General features: G+C 41.4%; 1 protein-coding gene across 1 annotated transcript in view; it reads right to left on the bottom strand.

Moving 5' to 3' along the window:
• Positions 1 to 20,279, bottom strand: part of KCMF1 (potassium channel modulatory factor 1) — a 52,003-nt gene extending 31,724 nt beyond the window's left edge. Inside the window, exon 1 of the mRNA XM_015818472.1 lies at positions 20,225 to 20,279. Coding sequence (XP_015673958.1) covers positions 20,225 to 20,240 — 16 coding nt within the window. The 5' untranslated portion in view covers positions 20,241 to 20,279. The remainder of the gene's footprint in view (positions 1 to 20,224) is intronic.
• Positions 20,280 to 21,751: the final 1,472 nt, after the last annotated feature.

Here is a 21,751-nt window from a genome sequence, read left to right as displayed (position 1 = left end):
TGTTACAAAGTTACAATACTGTTGTGTAATGATGTTATACAGGTAATCCTTGACTTATGACTATTTGTCCAGTGAATGTTCGAAGTTACAACAGTGCCAAAAAAAGTAACTCACAGTTGGTTCTCAAAGTTATGGCCATTACAACCCTTCCATAGTCACACTATCAAAATTAGACACTTGGCAGACTGCCCAACCAAACGTGGAAGCTCAGAATATCCTGGATTGGGGTGGGTCCTTGGCTAACCACTGGTAGAATTTGGTTAACAGTGGAATGGCACGAGTGCTGCCAGAGTTGGTCTAGACTCTAGCGTTAATCTTGGTATTAATTTAATCTGATTGTCTCTTTTGATGCCATTCAAAAGCCAAAAAACGAAAAAGACCAAAAACAACATCCCACCAGCAATCAACAGCTTCATGAGCAGAGATAAACACTAAGATTAACACTAGACCAACAATCAAGAAGTAAACAATACCCCCGTCAAGGAATTATCAATACAAACAAGAGAACAGCAGACAACAGCCCAATCAAGGAACCACCATGACCACTCCCAGCAACACTGACAAGGCAAGCCACTAGTGTGTAAAAATAACGGCAAACCCCACTCCCTCCTAGCAGATGGTTTATTTATTTATTCAATTTCTATAGCCACCCAACTCAACAAAGTGACTCTGAATAGCTTGCAATTCTAAAATTATAAAACAGTTTAAAAAACATTGAAACATATTGCATATTGACCCCAACAATCTGGATCCTCATTTTACCTATCTCAGAAGGATGGAAGGCTGAGTCAACAATCTTGAGCCCCGTCAGGATCAAACTCCATTCTGCGGACAGAGTTTGCCTGCAATACGGCCTTTTAACCACTGCACCACTAGGACGGGGTTTGTCTTACCTGAACGCCTTTTCTCAGCATGATGATGGAGAATCCACCAATGGGTTTTGCTTGTCTTCTGCCCGTAGACTAAGTCTGCCAAATTCGCCTCGCCTCTCTTCCTGGGCCCTCCTCCCAGTCTCGACTGAGGCAAAGCTGTTGGCTATGTTTCCCGTATGTTGCCTCAATCTTTTCCCAGCACAGGACCTGACTGGCCCTAAGGGTGGGAGTGGATTCTCCATCGTCATGCTGAGAAAAGGCGTTCAGGTAAGACAACGCCCTTTCTCCAGCATGACGAATGGAGAATCCACCAATGGGACGTACCAAAGCCTCACTGTCCCCGTGGGTGGGAAGCCGTCTGGGCCTGTGTCCCACTTCCTGACACTACGTATTGGAGGACCCTCCTGCCAAATGAGGCCTCCGCCGATGCGAACTTATCTAACTTGTACTGTCTAACAAAAGGGGAAGGTGACGCCCACATCGCCGCCCTGCATATTTCCTCAATCGGTGCCTGAGTCGCCCACGCTGCTGTTGCAACGCTGCGAGTGGAGTGGGCAGTGATTTGTCTAGGAACTACTAGCGATTGCCCTTGATATGCCTCTGCTATGCACCTCCTGATCCACCTGCCTATTGTGGATGCTGTGACGCTTCAACCCCTTGAGTGTGAGTGGAAGGAAACGAACAGGGCCTCAGATTTGCGGAAGGGTACAGTTCGCTTTATGTATTGCCTTAAGGCCCTGCGAACGTCTAAGGTGCGCCATTTGCATTCCAATTCATGGGAGGGCTGAGGACAAAAATCTGGTAGCACCTCTTGTGCCCTGTGGAATAGGTAATTGACCTTGGGAATGAAGGAGGGGTCCAAACGTAGGACCACCCTGTCCGCGTGGAATGTGCAGAGATCTTCACAGATAGTGCTGCCAATTCTGAAATACGCCTTGCCGAAGTAATGGCGATCAGAAATGCGACCTTAAGGGTCAAGCACTGTAATGTGCAGGTCCGGATAGGTTCAAATGGAGGTGAGGTAATGGCCTGTAGGACCTCAGACAGGTCCCAGGAGGGATATCTATGGATTGTGGGTGGTCTGTTATTTGTTGCGCTCTTTATGAAGGATCGCAACACTGGGTGCTTGGCCAGTGGTTCAGAGTTGCCATATGTGAGAATAGTGGGCAGGACGGCTACCTGTCTGCGAATTGTATTAGGTGCTAAAACCCTGTCAAGCCCCTCCCATAAGTAGTCTAAGACTCTTGGGATAGTAATCTTAAAGGGGTCTAGTTGCTGCTTTGTGCACCAGCTGCAGTAATTTCTCCACGTGGAGTCGTAAATTCTGTTGGTCGTAGGCCTTCTTGAGGCCTGGATTGTCTTGATGACTCTTTGTGAATAGGCCTCCCGTTCTAGGAGGCTCCGCTCAAGTGCCAAGTGGCTAGTTGAAGCCACTGTGGCTCTGGGTGTTGTAGAGCCCCCTGACAGAGAGATTTTATCGTGGGGAATCCTCCATGGAGATATAGAAATACTTACAAGGTCGGCAAATCACGGCCGTCTTGGCCAGTGAGGCGCAATGAGTATCACCTCTGTTGTTCCTGTAATATCTTTCTGATAGTTGCTTGCATCAGAGGAAGAGGTGGGAAGCATATAGCAACCCCTTCGGCCAGTGTCCCTGGAGCGCACCTGCTCTCTCTGCCCCCAGTGACGGGAAGCAGAAGAACCTCGGGAACTGGGCATTCCTGGGGCTTGCAAATAGGTCCAGCACTGGGTGGCCGAACCTCTCTGATGCTTCCCTGAAGAGGGCTGGGTGCAGGCTCCACTCCGAGTGGTCCACCATTGCCCTGCTCAGAAAATCCGACTGCTACTCCTGAAATGTGCTCAGCCCTGAGGGAGGCTAGGTTGTCCTTGGCCCATGTTCCCAGTGATTGGGCCTCAGCCATGAGGGGTTTGGAATGTGTGCCCCCGTCGGTTGATGTGTGCCTTTGCCGCCACATTGTCTGTGAGCACTAGGACGTGCTGGTCCGCCACTGTGTTGTGAAAGTGACGGAGGGCCAGATGTATGGCTCTGAGTTCTAACCAGTTTATCTTGTTTCTTAGATCCTCTTTTGACCATTGGCCCTGTGCCAGTTGTGATTGTAGGTGTGCTCCCCAACCGAATAGGCTGGCGTCCGTTGTCAGAATGACTCTGACAGTCTCCTTGAACATGTGTCCCTTTCTCACTGCTGGAGACGACCACCACTGGAGCGACTTCAGGACCCTTGGTGGAACGCTTACTCGTCGGTTGGAGGAGACAATTCCCTTTTTTGGAACGGGAGTAGGAACCACTGCAGGTCTCTGGAGTGTAGCCGTGCAGAGCACGATTGCTAGACATGAAATCATCTTTCCCAGCAAGTGGGAGAGAGTGGCCTGTGTTGTGGTTCGTTTCTTTCGAATCAGCCTGACCAGGGATCGAATGCTGTTTTGGCATTCTTGAGATAGACTTCGCATTTTAGTGTGTCTATCACAGTTCCCAGATGAAGAAGGCAGGTCGATAGGACCGTCTGACTCTTTTGGAAATTTACTGAGAACCCATGTTCCTGAAGGGTTCTTAAGGTCAGTGTCAGATCTGGCTGTGCCGACTGAACTGACGAGGATTGGATGAGAATGTTGTCCAGGTAACACTGGATGCGCATAGGAATTGTTTGCAGATGTGTGGCGAGTGTCACCAGTACTTTTGTGAATACTCTGGGAGCTGAAGAAAGTCCAAAGGGCAGGGCCCTGTATTGAAAATGCTATCCTGCATGACAGAACCTGAGAAACCTCCGGTGTTTTGGAAGTATGGGAATGTGAAGGTAAGCCTCCGTCAGATCTATGGACGTCAGGAGGTCTCCCCTTCTGATGCCTGCTAATATTGACTGGAGAGTCTGCATTTTGAACTTTCTGTATGCCAGGTGGGCGTTCAGACTTTTTAAGTCTAGAATTGCTCTCCACACACACCCACACCAAACTCTTTGGGACTATAAATAAGATGGAATAAATTCCCTGTCCCTGCTGCCCTTTTTGCACCGGTTCTATGTCCTGGATATCCAGGAGGTGCTGGAAGGCCTCCTTGGTGAGGTTCTTTTTGGTCGGATATTTGGGTGATGGGCAAGGGACAAAGTGTCGGTGGTTTGGAGATGAATTCCAGTGAGAGGCCGTATCTGACAGTATTTAGGACCCAAAGGTCCGTGGTGGTGGCTTGCCATTTGTGAGTGAAAAGAGCCAGCCTGCCACCAATGGGGGAGTCCTCCCTACCGTCACTTGGATTTTCGAAAGGGGCAACCCCCCCGCTCCTCGAAAGGGTCATTTTGACTGGAATTGTTGTCTGAATCTGTCCCTGTTACCGGATCTGTTGCCCTGTCGGTCCAATCTGGGTTCATAAGGTCGGGAAAAAGTGGTAGGTTCTGGAAAAGGCTGTCTGCGAGGATAGGAGGAGACTCTCCTATCCATCCTCGATAGGTGGGCCAGGACCTTGCATTTGTCCTTGTTTTCTATTAGGTAGGGATTGAGGGCCTCGCCAAAGAATAGGCCGTCCTTGTAGGGTGTAGCCAACCGCCACTTTGCCTTAATGTTGGCTCGCCATTGTCTGAGCCACATTAACCTGCGTGCTGCAGTGTTGGACGCTATTGCCCTGGCAGAGTAATTTGCAGCGTGCAATGATGAATCTGCCATGAATTCTGCTGTCGCCACTAACCTCCTTAAATCATGGTGGGTTCTCTCCTCCTCTGGGGGGATCCTCGCCTGGTGTTGGCGCAGCCATAGCAGCGAAGTCCTAGCAAAAAAGGAGTTAGAAATGGCTGCCTTGATTGCCCACGCTGAGGCCTGGTGTGTCCTGCAGAAGGTGAGTTCCGCCTTTTTATCTTCCGACTTCAGGGCCTCCACCGCATCCCCGGATATCGTGGATGGTGAAACAAGAGCTGCTAGAGGTTCATTTACTATTGGAACTTCTATTACCTCCGATAAGGCTGGATCTATGTTGAACAGCTTGTCTGTCCCCCCCCATTGGAATGAAGGCCCCCGGTGCCCCCAAATTATTTGAATTGTGTCAAAGAAGAGAGGGGGACAGGGGATAAATTGTGTGTAAGTGGGCTGCTGTTTGTGTCCTGACATGCTAAGGGTCCCTCTTGGGGAAACCTCGGTCTCTTAATCTTTGCAGTGCTGCTGGTCTTGTGAAGCAAGGATTTGAATAAAGACGGGTTGAAAAGACCCATGAATGGTGGAGGGTCTGGGGATATATCATCATCCTCTGACAGCCCTTGATCCGTTTGCTCATAGTCCTCCGTGGGAGACTTCCTGCTTCTTGAGGACCGAGAAGGGGAAATTGATTCCTGGTATGCTGAGGCCTCCTCCTGTGAAAGGTAGGAACAGCCTCTTGAAACTACAGACCCGGCTCTGGACCTATGATGTCCTGAAGAGGCCATGGCCTGAGCAACGGCCTGTGATATCAGGGATTGTAAGTGTTCCGATGACAAGGCTTCCTGATTGTCTGAAAGACTAGGCCCTGCTGCTGAGTGTGCGCCTGGTGCCCCCGGGCTTTCGGGTCCCTTGCTTAGGGGGGAACTGTCTGCCTCTTTTTTCAGAGGTTCCTGACTAGGTTGCAGTGGGCCAAATATTTCCTCCTCCGTGTAAGCTGGTGGGGCTAGGCCAGCGTTTTAAGGGAAGGTAGGGTGACACGCGCTTCCCTGCCTTCCCCTCCCACTGTTTGACCAATCCGGTCCTAATCTATCCTGGAGGAGAGGAGATTTATGGTTGCCTTGGTTGTTTGAAAGAAATACCAATTGCTTTGAAAAGGCTCGTTTGAATGCTTAGTTCCCCCCCCCCACTCCGGAGGCCACGTGGAACCAAAATGGCGACCGGCCTCTCTCTGAGTCACCGAAAGCCGCACAGAGCCTTGTTTACCCTCCGGCGATAGCTGGCCTTTAGGGAAGTCACGTGGAGCTGTTGCTGGTCTCCGCCGATCAGCTGGATTACTGGGAAGCCGCGGGAGCTCTTTGCTCTCCGCTGATCAGCTGCTGAGGGGGAGGAAGGGGATTCCTCCCTGCGCCGTAAAGAGAGCATGTGGTGCGAAAATGGCGACCGGCTTCTACTCCTCTCTCCGATGATCAGCTGAGGCTTAGCTGCGATTTGGGTGAGCCTGTGGCTGCTCTGTGATCGTCTGGGACGGCGAACAAACGGCCGTTCGTTTGCACCCCCCTCCCCCTTCTGTAAAAGGCAATAAATAGGAAAAATTACGACCTGATCCTGGAGCCAAGGGAAAACGTGTCCTTCTGGGCTAGAGACTAAGTCGAGACTGGGAGGAGGGCCCAGGAAGAGAGGCATGGCTAATTTGGCTAACTTAGTCTACGGGCAGAAGACAAACAAAATCCATTGGTCGATTCTCCACTCGTCATGCTGGAGAATCATGATGTTACCTAGTTTGGTAATGAAACATCTGTAAGAGAACCACCACCCTTAGAGAGCACCAAGGATCCCACAATCATAGTAATATATTGTAGTTCATAATATTTAATTTTCATGATTATTTCAGTAATTTTACAAAAATGTTTTAGGTATGCCAATATTTTCTTGTAGCACAGAGATCAAGTACTGAGAAATATAATATTTGCTATACAGAGAACTTATAATACACAGACATCATATATCTTGTTTTTAATGCCAACACAACTACACCTAGTAAATTATTGATAAATGATATATGCATGTCTATTAGTGGCAACTCAATATAACTGCATTCCCAATCTGAGTTACATCAACATTTTCAGATAATGCTCTTTTCATTTTAATGGAAGTCTATAGTACACAAAAATGTTGTTGTAAATAAAATTAGCTTTTCTATCTTGCAAAGCTGGAAACACTTTCTAACATTATTTTATGCTTTCTTGGGCCCTCCCTGCTTAATTCCCCAACATAGTTGAAATGCCAATAGAAACAAGAAACAGTCTTTGAACGTTATGACATTAGAGAGTAGAATAGTAAGGATAAAATGGCTCACCCTGGTTTTAAAAATCCTGCTTCCCAAGGATATTCTTACCTTTGCTGTGCTTCTAACCATATATGCATTTTTAAAAACTTAATACAGTTTTCATACACAAAGAAATGACAATATAAAATAATTACAAGCAAATTTAAGTTTCTTTTCAGATAGGACATGATTATAAGGCTTTTTCACAATGAAGGCCTGCAGGAAACTTGTTGCAATGCATGAATCGTATTTAAATTTTGTTACACAGAGATATGGAGCAGCAATTAATTTCATGGATGTTTTTTGCCTTAACCCCATTATTTCTATATTTGAAAGAAAAGCTTGTTCACAGTCCTGTTTTAAACCATGATTTACCTAACATACAGGAACATCTTTCTATTTCAAGTTCAAGATAATGTATGTTACAGATTACATTCTTAATGATGTAATTTTACCAACAACCAACAACCTGATTAACTAAGTACTTTGTGCAGTAGTGATTTCTAAAGCTACATCACATCATTTTTTAGTTCCTAATACAATACATCAGAGATTATAGGGATGTGACACATAAAAAAAAAAAGATAGACCTCTCTCTCTATATGGATAAGTCTTACATGGCTTACATTCAATAAGGTTTAGGAATCACAGGAGTATACACAAAATAGAAAATTATTTTTTATCTCAAATACAGAACAAAATAGTCTGACTCAAATGAATTATGTTGAAACATTTCAACTTGGCTATATTCCCTTGGAACAAAACACTATGAACAAAACACAAAATATTTCAAGTGCATAGAACAACAATGAAAACTCGGGATCAGCTGCTTTCCCTTGTTTTTCATCCTAGGTCTGCAAAAGTGAAGTGATATTCCCTGTTGAATGGTACCCATCACCCAAACTTCAGAAAGTTTATCCAAGGGCATCACTGTTTACATTAGCATGTCATATTATAAACCCCCTCAACAAAAAGAATAGACAGGTGATTTTTTTTTAAAAAAAATTTAACTTTCCAGGTAGCTCAGTTACCACATAATAGCACAAAACAGAACAGTTAAATTATTTAACATTCTTTTTAACTGGTACATCAGCCCTATGAGGTTTTCTTTCTTTCTTAATTTCTTTGACTAGGCTGTCAAAAATTTGATGCCTGTTTGCCAGATGCAAAAGAACTAGGTTATTCTCCCCCAGTGCTGCTACTTGTGCAAAAGAGTGGGTGAAAGAAAGAAAAACAAGACTGCTAGAGCTTCTTAACAGCACGAATAACATAAATATTACCAAACGGGAGAGAACACACAGACAGCATATAAACATTCATTCCCAGCCAGTATCTAACTCAGTGGTGGAGAACCTATGGCACGGGTGCCAGAGGCGGCACTCAGACGTCGCCCCAGTCCTAGGCCTTCAGCTGGGTTTTATAAAACCTTTTCGCTTTATGCCTCCGCCACCATGTACAAAAAAATCCCAATCAATCAATCAGTCAATTTCAACTTCTCGCGGGAAAAAAAAGATCTTGCAAAGTTGGAATTGATTGATTGAACTTTTAAGTCCCACCCAGTCTGCTGTTACCACCGCAGCCACGCCCACCCAATGTGCCACACCCACCCAATGATGCATAAGTGGGTTTTGGGTTGCAGTTTGGGCACTCGGTCTCTAAAAGGTTCGCCATACTGATCTAACTCATAGAACCCACCTATACACTTGCATGGATTCTGTTCTTGAAACAAAACAAATTTTTATTTCATCCTTGGGACAAAAATGTATGCCCAACATACTAAAAAGGGCTCAATTCTTTGCAGTTGAAATGTTCTACATTTCTCAAGGTTGACCGAAATATCTTAAGTGGGAGATACTGTTTTGTGCGCTTTGACTTTAAAACAAAACACCCATGCTGCAATAATTTATCCTGATCACAAAACAAATATACTATTTGATTCCAAGAATCCTGTAATTGGTTTTTTTAAAAACCCAACATTGCAAATAAAATGACATGGACAAGTAGAATCCTGTTACTATTGGACAAAACTAAATGGCCAAAACTCAAGGAGAGAAACGAATAGAAATAGGGATCAGAAAAAAAAGAGTGGTGAGAAGCAGAAGCAGAGGCTAATACTGTCCCTGGACCTCAGTCACTGAATTATCTGAATAAAAACCACTGTTATCATAAGTCAGGTATAAAAAAAAGCTACACATTTTACATTCAGATAATGGTGTATTAGAGCAAAGATAATTCAGAAGACTCAACTCAGAAATAAAAGCAAGCTTTTGTAATTTTGGGTTTTGTTTAAATGCTCCTAATCATGAAAAAGTCTGTAAATAATATATTCTAGCTATACATACATTTTCTGAAAGTGAAGACAGGCCCAGTTAAACACCTGGAGCCTCATGCTATTTGTAATGTTATCGCAGTATTGAATTTAAAACTCTAGATGAAATATATCCCAAAGTACTGAAACAACTGGACAACAGGATGGATTGGACATACGGTACATCAGAAATCCTGGAGAACTTGTGAAGTATCCGATATACAACTGAAATACAGAAAATGTAACTCTGCTGAATTTTCCTTTCCCCTCTTTCAGAAAACTACAGACTGATCAGTTTGAGAGAAACAACCAACCCAGAAAACGGGTAGGCTCCCCTTCATCAAATATGTTCAAGCGCCTCTCTAGGATGCTACAATTTGTGCTCCTATACTATGCAAGGGGCTGCATTCGAAGGCCCAAATGGCTTCTTCCAACTCTGTAATTAAAATTGAATGTTTTCAAGACAAAGAAAAAACAAACCACACTATTTCATATACCGTGTAAATTATTTTTTAACTTTGATTAATAAATTCAATACTCATATTTTATATAACTCCCTATGATACTGAAAGCATGTATCAGCGGTAAGAAAAGTTGTACATAGAAAAAAAAGAAAAACTAAATCAAGACAGAATTTAATCTTCCATAAAGTACTTACTGTATGCTAGCAAGATGTTCAGAGTTCCACAGATAAGATCAAATATCAAATTGAGTCACATTATGTCTTTGGTCAATGGAGATTCTCAGTCATCCAGGTCATAGTTATCCCAAAGGTGCTTTTTCATGAGGCAACTGGACTTTCTTGTTTTTCTCTGAAGACATTTCGCTTCTCACCCAAGAAGCTTCTTCAGTTTCTTGGATGAGAAGAGAAATATCTTCAAGAAAAACAAGAAAGTCCAGTTGCCTCATGAAAAAGCACCTTTGGGATTGTATCTTTAGGATGAAAAGCAGATTAAATAGGATTTGCCTCCTTTCCTCGGCCTATAGTATCTCTGTATATAAAGAAGCCACTTGTTCCATTCAAATCCTCTGTCTCAACCAATTGGAGAAATGTATGCTTGAATCTAAAAGCTCAGCAATAGCCAAACACAACACTGCTGAGTTGCTCAGTAACACTAACATTCGATGCAGTTTCTAAACTACAACAAAAGCACAACACAGCTGACAAAATCAATAAGCAAAAAATATGCTTATTCATTTCAAGGCATTGTAAGGAGGAATAATATTGTGAGATCATTGACTCCACATTAATTTATGAGTTTATTTACCTACACTTATTTTTTTTCCTCCCCCCCCCCCTTTTTATCCTTTCCTTTTATTTCTGTTACAGGTAATCCTCGACTTACGACCACAATTGGGACTGGAACTTCTGTTGCCAAGCATGATAGTTGAGTTGCACTAGATTATACACCTTTTTTTTTTTTGCTGCAATTGCTAAGTGAATCATGTGATGACTGAGTGAATCTAGCTTCCCCCATTGACTTTGCTTGTCAAAAGCCAGTTGGGAAGTTCACAAATGGGGATCACACAATCCTGGAATGCAGCAGCTGTCATAAATACATGTCATAAGTGCCCAAATTGACCATGTGATCTATAGACATTACAACAGTCGTAATACAAGGATCAGACATAAGTCAGTTTTTTTCCCAGTGCCACTGCACCTTTGAATGGTCACTAAAACAAATGATTGTCAGTCAAGGACTATTTGTACATACTTGTCTCCAAAATTCATTTTTAAATAATGGAGAATCAAGTTGAACAAACTGAGTAGTGTCTAACTGATGCCAAAAACATCTACTTATCAATATTTGGCCATAATTTATTAATTTGAAAAACAGTTTATATTATTATCCATATACATATGCAGGGCTTTTTTTCTCATAGAATGCCCAGAACGGAGTTCCGGCACCATTTTTTGGATGGAACCTTGTAGGGTAGGCAAGGCAGGTTGTATAACGTGTGTGAGCTCCGGCATCTTTTTTTTGTTTTTTTAAGAAAAAAAGTACTATACATGTGTATAAAATTATGCATATAACTTTGTAACTTTTTATTTTGGGTTTATTGTACCTTTCAATTTACCTACATGCAGAGTATTATTAATCCACAAAGGTCAGGAAAATATATGATTAAGGAAGTGTTGTGGCGACCCTGATAACATGCAACTGCCTTAACTTAAATACATATTTTTCTGACCCTTTCCAGCAACCTTACAAGTCCAGGAAAAGGAAAACTTTGAAGAGCAGTCTACAGGTACCCTACTTCAAATAATTATGAACAGAGGCTTTGGATAAATAAGGAGAAGGTATGTGCCATCATCTCTTAGTTATAAGCTTCCCAAAGGCAACTGGTCACTTCTTACATAATTAGTACAGTTCAACCAATATTCAAAGACTGCATTAGCTATGATGGTCACATAAGAATATAATAATGGCCAGGTAAATAATAATGTTTATTTCAGCAAGCATTAAATATATCATGAGCCCACCCATTTCTTCCCATTCACATATTTGGATAGCAAGATATCATTTTAGAAGTTGGTAGGGGAAATTGATTAAGGAAAACATCAAAATCCACTTCAGTAGAAAAAGATCCGCTACTGAGTACTTGAAGCAGCTCACAAAGTACTCAAGTTAATAGCTATTAGTAAACGTTTTATATGGAAATTATATCCACCTGTTCTAATTGTTTTCAATAATTTCTTGAAATGATAAAATAGTTTTTTTTTTTTTAAAAAAGGACTTAAATGCTTAATTTGTGTTAAAGAAGCTGTTTTTGGCACTCAGTAAAATAGACATCAGCAAATACAATTGATACATTTAATCAAAGCAAATGTTTAGTCTGGCTTTAATATTTTTATTAGTTTATCAAAATATAAAATACAGAAGTACAAAGAAAAAATGAAAATAAGGGGGAAATAAGGGAGGAAAAGGGTAAGAGACAAAAGTGTAGGGTAAAAGGGAAAAGAAAAAGAAAAGTATTGATTTCTGGCTCCTTTTGGTACAATAGAATAAGGTAGTAACATAAAACCTCAATTTTTTACTTTTATATGATCATCATATACTAGGCATTTCCATATCAAACCAATCTAATCAACAAAACCCCAAATCAAAGTTTCAATTTTTCCACCTCAAGCATACAGTTCAAAAGCCGTTTCCAAGTAAAAACAAAATTAACTATATTCTTTTCTTTAATCAAAGCAGTCAATTTAGCCATCTGTGCTAACTCCAACTTTTGCAGCCATTCATCCATTGTGGGAATCAAAGTATCTTTCCATTTTTGTGCATAAAGTATTCTTGCTGCCGTCAACATATATAAAATCAAAGTTCCAAATTTTTCCCCAAACCTTTTTCCATCAAACTCAAAAGAAGAGTCTCTGGTTTTATCTTTATATTCACTTTAAGAATCTTCTGTATTAAGACATAAATCCTACTCCAATATTTCTTTGCTCTGTCATATGTCCACCATAAGTGATAAAAAATTCCTTCTTTACATTTACATTTCTAACACTCATTGAGTGCCTTTATACATTCTTGACAATTTGTCCAGTGTTAGATAACCAGCGGAACATCATTTTATAGTTTCCTTTTAAATTATAATTTAATGTGAATTTTAGAATTTCATCCATATGTTCTCTTATTGTTCAAGCATTATACTATATGCAAAGTTCTTTGCCCATTGAATTATACAATACTTTGCATACTCATTCTCCCAGTCAATTTCAATAACAATTTGCAAATTGTTATTAGCAATATGTTCATCACTACCACACAATAAGATGTCCAATTCATTTTTTACAAAATCAAATCCATGGTTCTTTTTGTCTAGTTTAAATCTTTCTTTCAATTGTAACTATATAAACCAATGGGAAATGTGTTCTTCTAATTACAACTCTTTTGATTTAAGGATGGGATTACCATAACTGAAAAATATTATTTGGCCATAAGTCTACCAGTCTGGCCTTGCCACCATTTCTTTTCTGAAAAAAGCTTCCTGGGGAGACACCCAAAAAGGCATATTTGCAAAGAACCGTACTTTATATTTATGCCAAACTCTTAGGATGGCACATCTAACAATGTGATTATTAAAATCAACATTTATATTAACCCTATCATACCATAAATAGCCGTGCCATCCAAACCTTAATTCTGTATTCTCTACCTCGAGTAACCTCTTATTTTGGAGCGCCAACCACTCTTTTAGCCAGATTAAATAACAGGCATCAAAGTATAATTTCAGATCTGGTAAACCAAACCTCCTCTTTCCTTAGCATCTTGCAATAATTTATATTTAATTCTTGGATTTTTCCCTTGCCATATAAACTTAGAGATGTCCATCTGCCATTGATAAAATTGAGTATCAGTTAGAAGTATTGGTAAAGTCTGAACAGAAAAAAGCATCTTTGCTAAAACATTCATCTTAATTACAGAGATTCTACCCAATAATGATAGTTGCAAATTGTCCCATCTTATTATGCAAAGCAAACATTTACTCTGAAAGGAGAAAGTAATTTAACTGATCATGCTAACCAAAATGTGGTCTATTTGGTTTTAGCATGTTTCATGAATCCAGCCACTGTATATAATCCATGGTTTATGGATAATTTTGACTGATTGACCTAATGCATGCTTTCAAAAAAACTGACAGAATTCCTTACCAAAAATTTCTGAAGAAACCAAGCCACTAGCTAATAAAAGAAGAGATCACCTTAAGGATCAGGATATGGTTATAAAGGACTATAAAGAAAAACTAAATGTACACTTTTTAAAATAATATATGTGCTCCCATCTATACTTCAGTGGTAGTTATTTACATTATTCTTAAACCAAAACAAAAAGCCCAAACTTTAAATATATACAGAAATTATCATTTTAGAAAGACCAAATAAAAGGATTTTTTTTAGAAATATGTACAAATTCCACTGAGAAATATCTCAATATTTTATATTAATGAGAAAAGTTCATTGCTAGAAGCTGAAAACAAATACAGGTGGTCCTCAACTTACAAAAGTTCCTTTAGTGACCTTTCAAAGTTACAACGGCACTGAAAAATGTGGCTTATGACTGTTTTTCACAGTTGCAGCATCCCCATGATCATGTAATCAAAATTAAGATGCTTGGTAACTGACTCATATTTAGTGTCCAAGGGTCATGTGATCATCTTCTGGGATCTTCTGATAAGCAAAGTCAATGGGGAAGCCAGAGTCACTTAACAACCAGGTTACTACGGTAACTTATCAACTGCAGTGATTGACTTAACAACTGTGTCAATAAAGGTTGTAAAATGGGGCAAAACTCACTTAACGAATGTCTCATGTAACAGAAATTTTGGGCTCAATTGTGGTTGTAAGACAAGGACTACTTGTATACCATGATTTAGCTACGCACCTTGACAACGTGAAGAAATTACACTAGGCTGAAACTAATCTAATGCAGACATGTTACCTAAAAGGACAGAAAGATCCCTACAGAAAGCACTGGACATACAACTCAAATCCTCTGTTCACCCAAATGCCCACATTCAGAATTACATATTTCTGGGAAAAGGCCCAGGCATATTACTGAGATGAGAGGCTTCCCATCAAATCTGCCACCTTCCCAAATCTCCCCTGGAATTTTCAACTATGGTATCCTTTCAAGACATGATGGGAGATAAATACACATGCGCACTATAACGAAATAACCATGCTCGTTTCTGGAGAAGGATGCTGGGAAAATGTGGTATTAGCTGAAGTCTAACAGGATTCCATCTTATTGGTTCATATTTTTTTAATGTTCAAAAAAGCAAAGGATAAAATTTGTAAGTGCTTACAATCAGTTTAGGAGCTGACAAGAGTGAACCATTAACAATCCAGGTAAGATAAGATATTGCTGATCAGAGATTTCAGGCTCATTACTTTCTTTGGGAAAGAAAGATTGTCAATTGGCATATCTTTTACCAACTTTAGCTGACTAACTGAAAGAACTTTTGAAAAAAAAATGGAGTTGATTATTCATGTGCTAGTTACTTCTAGGTTATTCATGTGCTAGTTACTACTATCTTGTATGTGGATCATTTTTTTAGCTACAGATTTAATCATTTGAAAATACTGTTGCCAGATTGCTAGCTGGCAATCTTGGATCTATATACACAACATCTCGTATGCACTGTTTTCCTATTTGCTCCCAATTCAAACTAAAGGGCCAGTAAAAGTCTCCTGAACATGAGCTCAACTCCGAATTAACTACAGTACATAGACCCATATTTTCCAGGTTGAGTGTTTTAACAAAGATACAATTCATTCTCTGGTATATTTCTTTTCTTCACTGAGATACAATCCTCAACTAAGTGGAAGAAGAGAATTGCAAATGGAAGCATTTCTGAACACAAGTGTCCTTTAAATCAAGATGTTTTTCTTCACACTGGGATTAATATAAATACAGTAAAGTTATCTATAACTTTCTCATCTATGTAGCTGTTCATAAATATTAATACAAGGATATAAAATTCTTATATACTTATGTATTTCTCTTCCTTACCTTTATCAAGTACTATCACAGCACAACAAAACTGTTTTCCTAAATTGATTTATGCTACTGCTTATGCTTTCCATAACATTGTTTAAAGTTTTTCCTTTCAAATTCTTCCTCTGCAAAACCAATCAATCTTTCTGTGAAAACTTTGGTATAATATTTACTCCTTACATTTCACTATGTCTCTGTAATAAATCATAAATTATATGAATTCTTCATTTTCTCTCCATTCTGTGATACGCTGTAAGCTCTTGATTTAACACATTATAAGACAATAGTTTAAATATACAATAAGTATATTAGTAACATACATTTCCTATTATTTGAAACAGCATTCTTATGTTCACAAAAATAAGCCACTTTTTCAATTGTTTATGAAGTCAGTCACAAGTGCCTGAGTTCAGAAAATATACTAAAGCATGGTTTACAAATCACAATACTAGGTACAAATCTCTAAACCAAACCACATTATGGCTTACTATATTCTGTACCGTAGCCACTGGGTGCTTATTAGGACCAGATCATAACAGAAATAAGCCATGTTATGCACAATTCCTAATGGGCTTAAGCTGTGTTCTTTTAGTGTAGAAGAATTTAAAGTTAGCTGAGCAGAAGAAATATATTGCTTCAAGATATGGTACTTAAAAGGTTAATGACATGAAAAACAGGCTTACTAGAAGGAACAAGGAACAAGTGTCTTTCAATGATTATTTAGTCAAAGAATTAACAATGGAATTTGGTAACTCAAGATAATAAGCTTTTGAGTACTGTAAGAGACACATGTCCATCATGTTGTTTATGAATTCCCCAAGGTCATCACGTTAGGTGCTGTTCAAAACAAATTGCTGAATTAGATGGATACTGACTGGTTGTGTAAGGATGTATTCAGGATGTATAGCAAATACTGAAGGAGGACATAATGAATACAACTGGACCAATATACAAAAAAGCAGTATCTCACTTCAACGATTTAGCATTATTTATATACCAGCTTTATTTACATACCAGTGTATCTTTCCACCCCAGAGTAATCTCTGTTAAGTGTACTGTATTTTTAACTTGCTTATCTCTGAGTCTGTATTGTACACTAATGTTTTGAAAACTTTGAGCTAAACGCTAAAGAGCTAACGTGTAGAATTCAGATATGCAAAAGCTATTCCCAGCTCAAACTTCCATCACTGAAGATTAATATTCAAATGTTTAGGGAGATAGAGAATGGTTCATAGTGAAAGGAACTGATAACACAGAACTTAGTAAAACCTAAACAGGGAGTTCATCAGATCTTGGCTCAGTATTAGAACTATTAGCCAAGTACAAAAAAAAAGAGTTGCCAATAGAGGTAAGACACATTAACCTTTATCAGTTTTCCTGAGAAAAGAATAAAGTTAGTTGTAGCATAATAGCTACATCTAGATAAACTTCAGCAAGGATCCCAGCAGCCAGTATATAAAAGAGGTTGTTATACTACTGCAACATTACCTGTATCAGCAATAAACTGGCTCCCTAAAAAAATATCAAGGCCTGCTCTAATATACAATTCAAATGCCTTGCTGCTTGTAAATAATGAACAATATGGCCCTGATAGCCTGTAGCCTCTAAGATTATCAACTGTTGGTTCTCTGGCTCCAATTCCCCATGTTAATTGTCAAACAACAAAACAATCAACTTTTAAAGAGACAGTATTACTTGCTTGCTGATGACACCTGTCCAAAACATAAGAATCAGACATCTACTTAAGGAAATCAGTGTTTCTAAGAGAATTTTGTTGATTCTCTACTACTGTTAAATACACTGAAAGTAGTACCAGAGTTATACTTGCATTATGTATTCAATATTGCTTTGCTTATGAATTTAGTCAAAATAATTTAGATAGAAAACCTAAGAAAATATCAATACTTTGTAAAATTGTTCAGAATAACTTTCTTCATCACTAAAATTTATTGAAGGTAATACTTTCAGAGTGCAGTCTCTTGAACACTGACTTGGCACCTCTCAGTTAATAAGCATAGGATTCAGCTGTAAAACTAAAGACATTTACAAATTACAAAAGCAAGTTGAAATTGTTTTTCCATTTTACTGTATATGCTTACAATCTCTCCGAGATCTATCGAGCTTTTTTAAAAAAGAAAAATCGCTATTATTGCTGTTTATAGGGAAAGCACTCAGATGTTGAAGAATTGGTATCAACAGGATATTTACAAACCTCACAAGTACTTGGCATCTCTCCTTTATAATTTTAATCAGCAGAGCTATAATGGTACTTTATTCTGCTAACATCCTTTAAATTTCCATACAACTTGATTGCAGCCCTTAAAAACAATTTAAAAACCATTCATTCCTCAAAAAGACAACAGTAGTCTATTACTGCTTAGTAAAATATGCAGTTTTACAGCTTTACTGAAACAAACCAAGAATTTAACTAGTCTTTAACTAATCTTATCTAATGTCATTCTGCCTACAAACTTGAAAGATCCATTAACCCAGGGATCTTCAAATTTGGCCCTTTTATGACTTGTGGACTTTAACTCCCAGAATTCCTCAGCCAGTGTGCCTGGCTGAGGAATTCTGGAAATTGAAGTCCACAAGTCATAAAAGGGCCAAGTTTGAAGACCCCTGCATTAACCTATAATGGCTAATAATTATTGAGAGCTACCTTTCATGAATTCCCTTATTAAGCTATTTAAACTATAAAGGATAGCTATTTTCTAATAAATCCCATCAATTGATGGAATTTCAATTATAAAACAACCAAGAGCAAAGATTGAAAATCTTTGTTCAAATACATAGTTAACTTCTTCAATTACCTTTAAACATAAAAGTGCTGTTTTGTCATAGCTTCTTCATTACAGAGTACCCCAAACGCCTTTCACGCATTTCCATAACACTATATAAGGCCCACTGATAATTAACCCTGTAGTTTGCTTTCCCTGGTACTAAATTTGTACAAATTTAGACAAAAGTTGTTTAAACAAATAACTTCTGATTATTGACATCTTCAAAATATGAGGAGAAAGAATGATCCATCAGTCCTGCATTTAATGTTCTTTCTTCTTCTTCTTAAGGATATTCTTTTCCAAATTCTCCTTATTTCAAGAATGAAAATGCAGAGGAAGCTGAATTATCACTTTTGTAGGCAAAGCAAGAGATCCTATTATATTCTGTCCACAAAAAGGTTTTCTCAAGGAACCATTTTAATTAAAAAAAAAATACTTCCAATATCTATAAAGTACCACAAGATACAAGCACGCCCGATGAGAGAAGCACCTAAACAGTGACAATTTTACTCATTACTGGACAAAAGACTATTTATAAAACTTTCAATTTGCTGGAAATCGTTGAAAAACTCAACACTTTCTCAGCCAATTGCATATACCACACATACATCCATAGCTCAATATTCCACTTGATCCGTTTCTCGTGCATTTTTCTCCATTTGAAATGATTTTCCACTTTTCTCTGACACTGTCCTTCCCTGGAATTCAAGAAAGCGTGCATTCTCTGAAACATGTGAACTTTAGCCAAGTTCAATACCCGCTTCCTCCTTCCTTCCTACATTTTCCTGTATACACGCACCTAAAGCTTAGTACAACTATCTCTGAATACACTTTTCCTTAAGTACACAAGGTACATTCCCCACTTTTCGGGCCTATGATCTCCGACCGTTAACCTCCCCTTTCCTGATGTGCATTTCCAGCGGCCCTGCTGCCAGTCGTTCTCCACCTTAGGCTGGTCTCCTTCGCCCAATCCAATCGCAGCTTTTAACCGGCTACGGTGGATTCTCGGTTATCCCTTCCTCTCCAGCGAATACAACGTCAGCTAAGGGCCCTCAGCCCTCGCACCTTTCCCCAACATCTGCCCTTCACCCAGATTCACATTTGCCCGGGAAACTTTTCCCTCTCTATGTGGCCTACCCCGCTCTCATAATCAAACCCCCCCCCCTCCGATTTCATTCGGCAACCCTTTTACGCCGTTAACCCTTCAAATGCAGGCACGTCATTCCCATGTGCCGCAGAACAACCCTCAACTCGGTCCAATATGCGAGCCATCCCGAAGTCCATCCTTGCCCGTTTCTAACCCCCCCCCCCTCTGCCATCTGGCTGTCGCCGATTCAGAGCCCCTTTCCCTCCTCTCTCGCCGATTCAGAGCCCCTTTCCCACCCTGAAAGGCAGAGATCGTCCCGGAAACCGGGGAAACTTTCGCCCAATAACTATTCCCCCTAGGGTGGGGCCAGGGCCAGGCCCGGCCCCGAGGCTCCCAGAACGGCCTTGCCTTTCGGGTTTTTTTTAGGCCGCACCTCAGGCCACCCGTGGATCGGGGCGAAAGAGGAGTTGTAACGGCCATAGGCCCCATGACAATGCAAAGCGGGGCCGGCCCGCCCTTCTGCCGCTGCGGCTCGCCCTCTCGGACGGGCTCGATTGCCGGCTTCTTCCCAGCCGACTTACTACTCCCATCACCACTCCTAGTGCAGCGTCGGCGGCGCCATGATGAGCCACCTCTGCCTCGCTCCTCTTCCCCCCCCCCCTTCCCGGCTCCTATCGCCGCCAGGGCCGGCCTGCTCCGGCTTCGCACTCACCTTCATGTCGGGACATCCTAGTTCAGAGGAGAAGACGGCGGCAGCGGCCTGTCCCGGCCCAGCCCAGGCCCGTCCCGGGCTCCAGTTCACCCCCCTCCCACCCACCCCCCGCTCTCTTGGCTGCTCGGCGCCCGCTCTGCAGCTTGGGCCCGGCCCGTCTTGGCCTAGCCTGGGCCCCCCAAGTCGCCCCCTCTGGTGTGCACGGCTCGGGAGGGCTCGCCGGGGCTGGGACGCGCGCGTGTGTGTGCGTGTGTGTGGAGGGAGGAGACTCGGTTCCGGTGGCGGCGGAGGAGGAGACGAAGGTTGGCGATGGTGGCGGTAGGAGAGCGGAGAGGCCTTTCCGGGTAAGAGAAGCGGCGGCAGTTTCCTCCCCCCCCCCCTTTCCCTAGCAGCAGCAATGAGGCAGGCGGGCGAGCGGGCGGGCGGGTGCCGCCGCCGTGACACGGTGACTTCGTAAGCTCGCTCAGCCCCAGGCCAGCTTCTAGCGCCGCCTCCCCCCCCACCCCCCCCCGCTCGACCACGACAGCGGCGGCTCGCGGCGGCCTCTTTCGCCTAGTCCCCTCCCCGCGCCATCCGCGCGCGCGCGCGGGCGCGCTCACAGACATACAAACATACAGAGAGACACAGGGAAGGAAGGAAGAAGAGAGAGAAAGAGAGAGCGCGAGAGAGTCTTCGGCAATAACAGCGCCGCCGCGACCTTCTCCTCCAGCCCAACCCAGCCTTCCTCCTCTTCTTTCTCTCCCCGCGGAGAGGAAGTGGAAATCACCCAGAAAGAGCCGACGGCTGAACAGCCCGAAGGAAAGGCTCCTTTTCTTGCTTTCTCTCTCTCTCTCTCTCTCTCTCTTTCTTTCTTTGTCAGACCCGTTAAGGTCCGGGCTCCTCGGTCCTTTCTCCTCTAGATACCGGTAGGACTGAGGTTTTCCCGTTCGTCCCGAAGCCAGCCTAGGATCGTGGGAAGAGAGCCAAGGCGAGACATAGCCCTTATCCATTTAGGTTGATGTAATACAGGAGACGAGGTCAGGTGCTTTTGTAGGATTAACCGATGGTAAACTCTGAAAAAGCAGCAATTTTTCTTTTCTCTCTCTCTCTCCCTCCCTCTCTCTCTCTCTCTTTCTCCCTCTTTCTCATCCATCCTGGAATTTTGGGAGCCTGGCGGCACAACTCTGGCTAGTATTCACACTTTCAGGTGAGGAAGGTTTTTGAACACACCCCGGGTTGAAGTTAAATTGGACAGAGAGGACCACAGATGGTGGGGCTTAATATTTTTTCCTCCCAAAGAATCATCGTCCTCAGTCCAGTTTCAGAATTTCCTTTAGTACAAACGTTACAGGTGGTTAGCCACATCTTTAATTCCCTGGCTTTCTTGGGACTGTAAGGTACGCTGAAAATAGCATTTTTCCCCATGATGTACCCAATTCTCCCAATTATCTTAAAATCCTGGGCAATGTTTCTCAACTAGTTACTATGCACTGAATTCCCACATTGGAACAAGGGATATTTAAGTTAGATAGTTGGTATGTTCAAATA

Source organism: Protobothrops mucrosquamatus, unplaced genomic scaffold, assembly GCF_001527695.2.
Source record: "Protobothrops mucrosquamatus isolate PMUCROS unplaced genomic scaffold, P.Mucros_1.0 scaffold744, whole genome shotgun sequence".
Lineage (NCBI taxonomy): Eukaryota > Metazoa > Chordata > Lepidosauria > Squamata > Viperidae > Protobothrops > Protobothrops mucrosquamatus.
The sequence above is the reverse complement of the archived record's forward strand: the minus strand, read 5'-3'. Positions and strand labels throughout refer to the sequence as shown.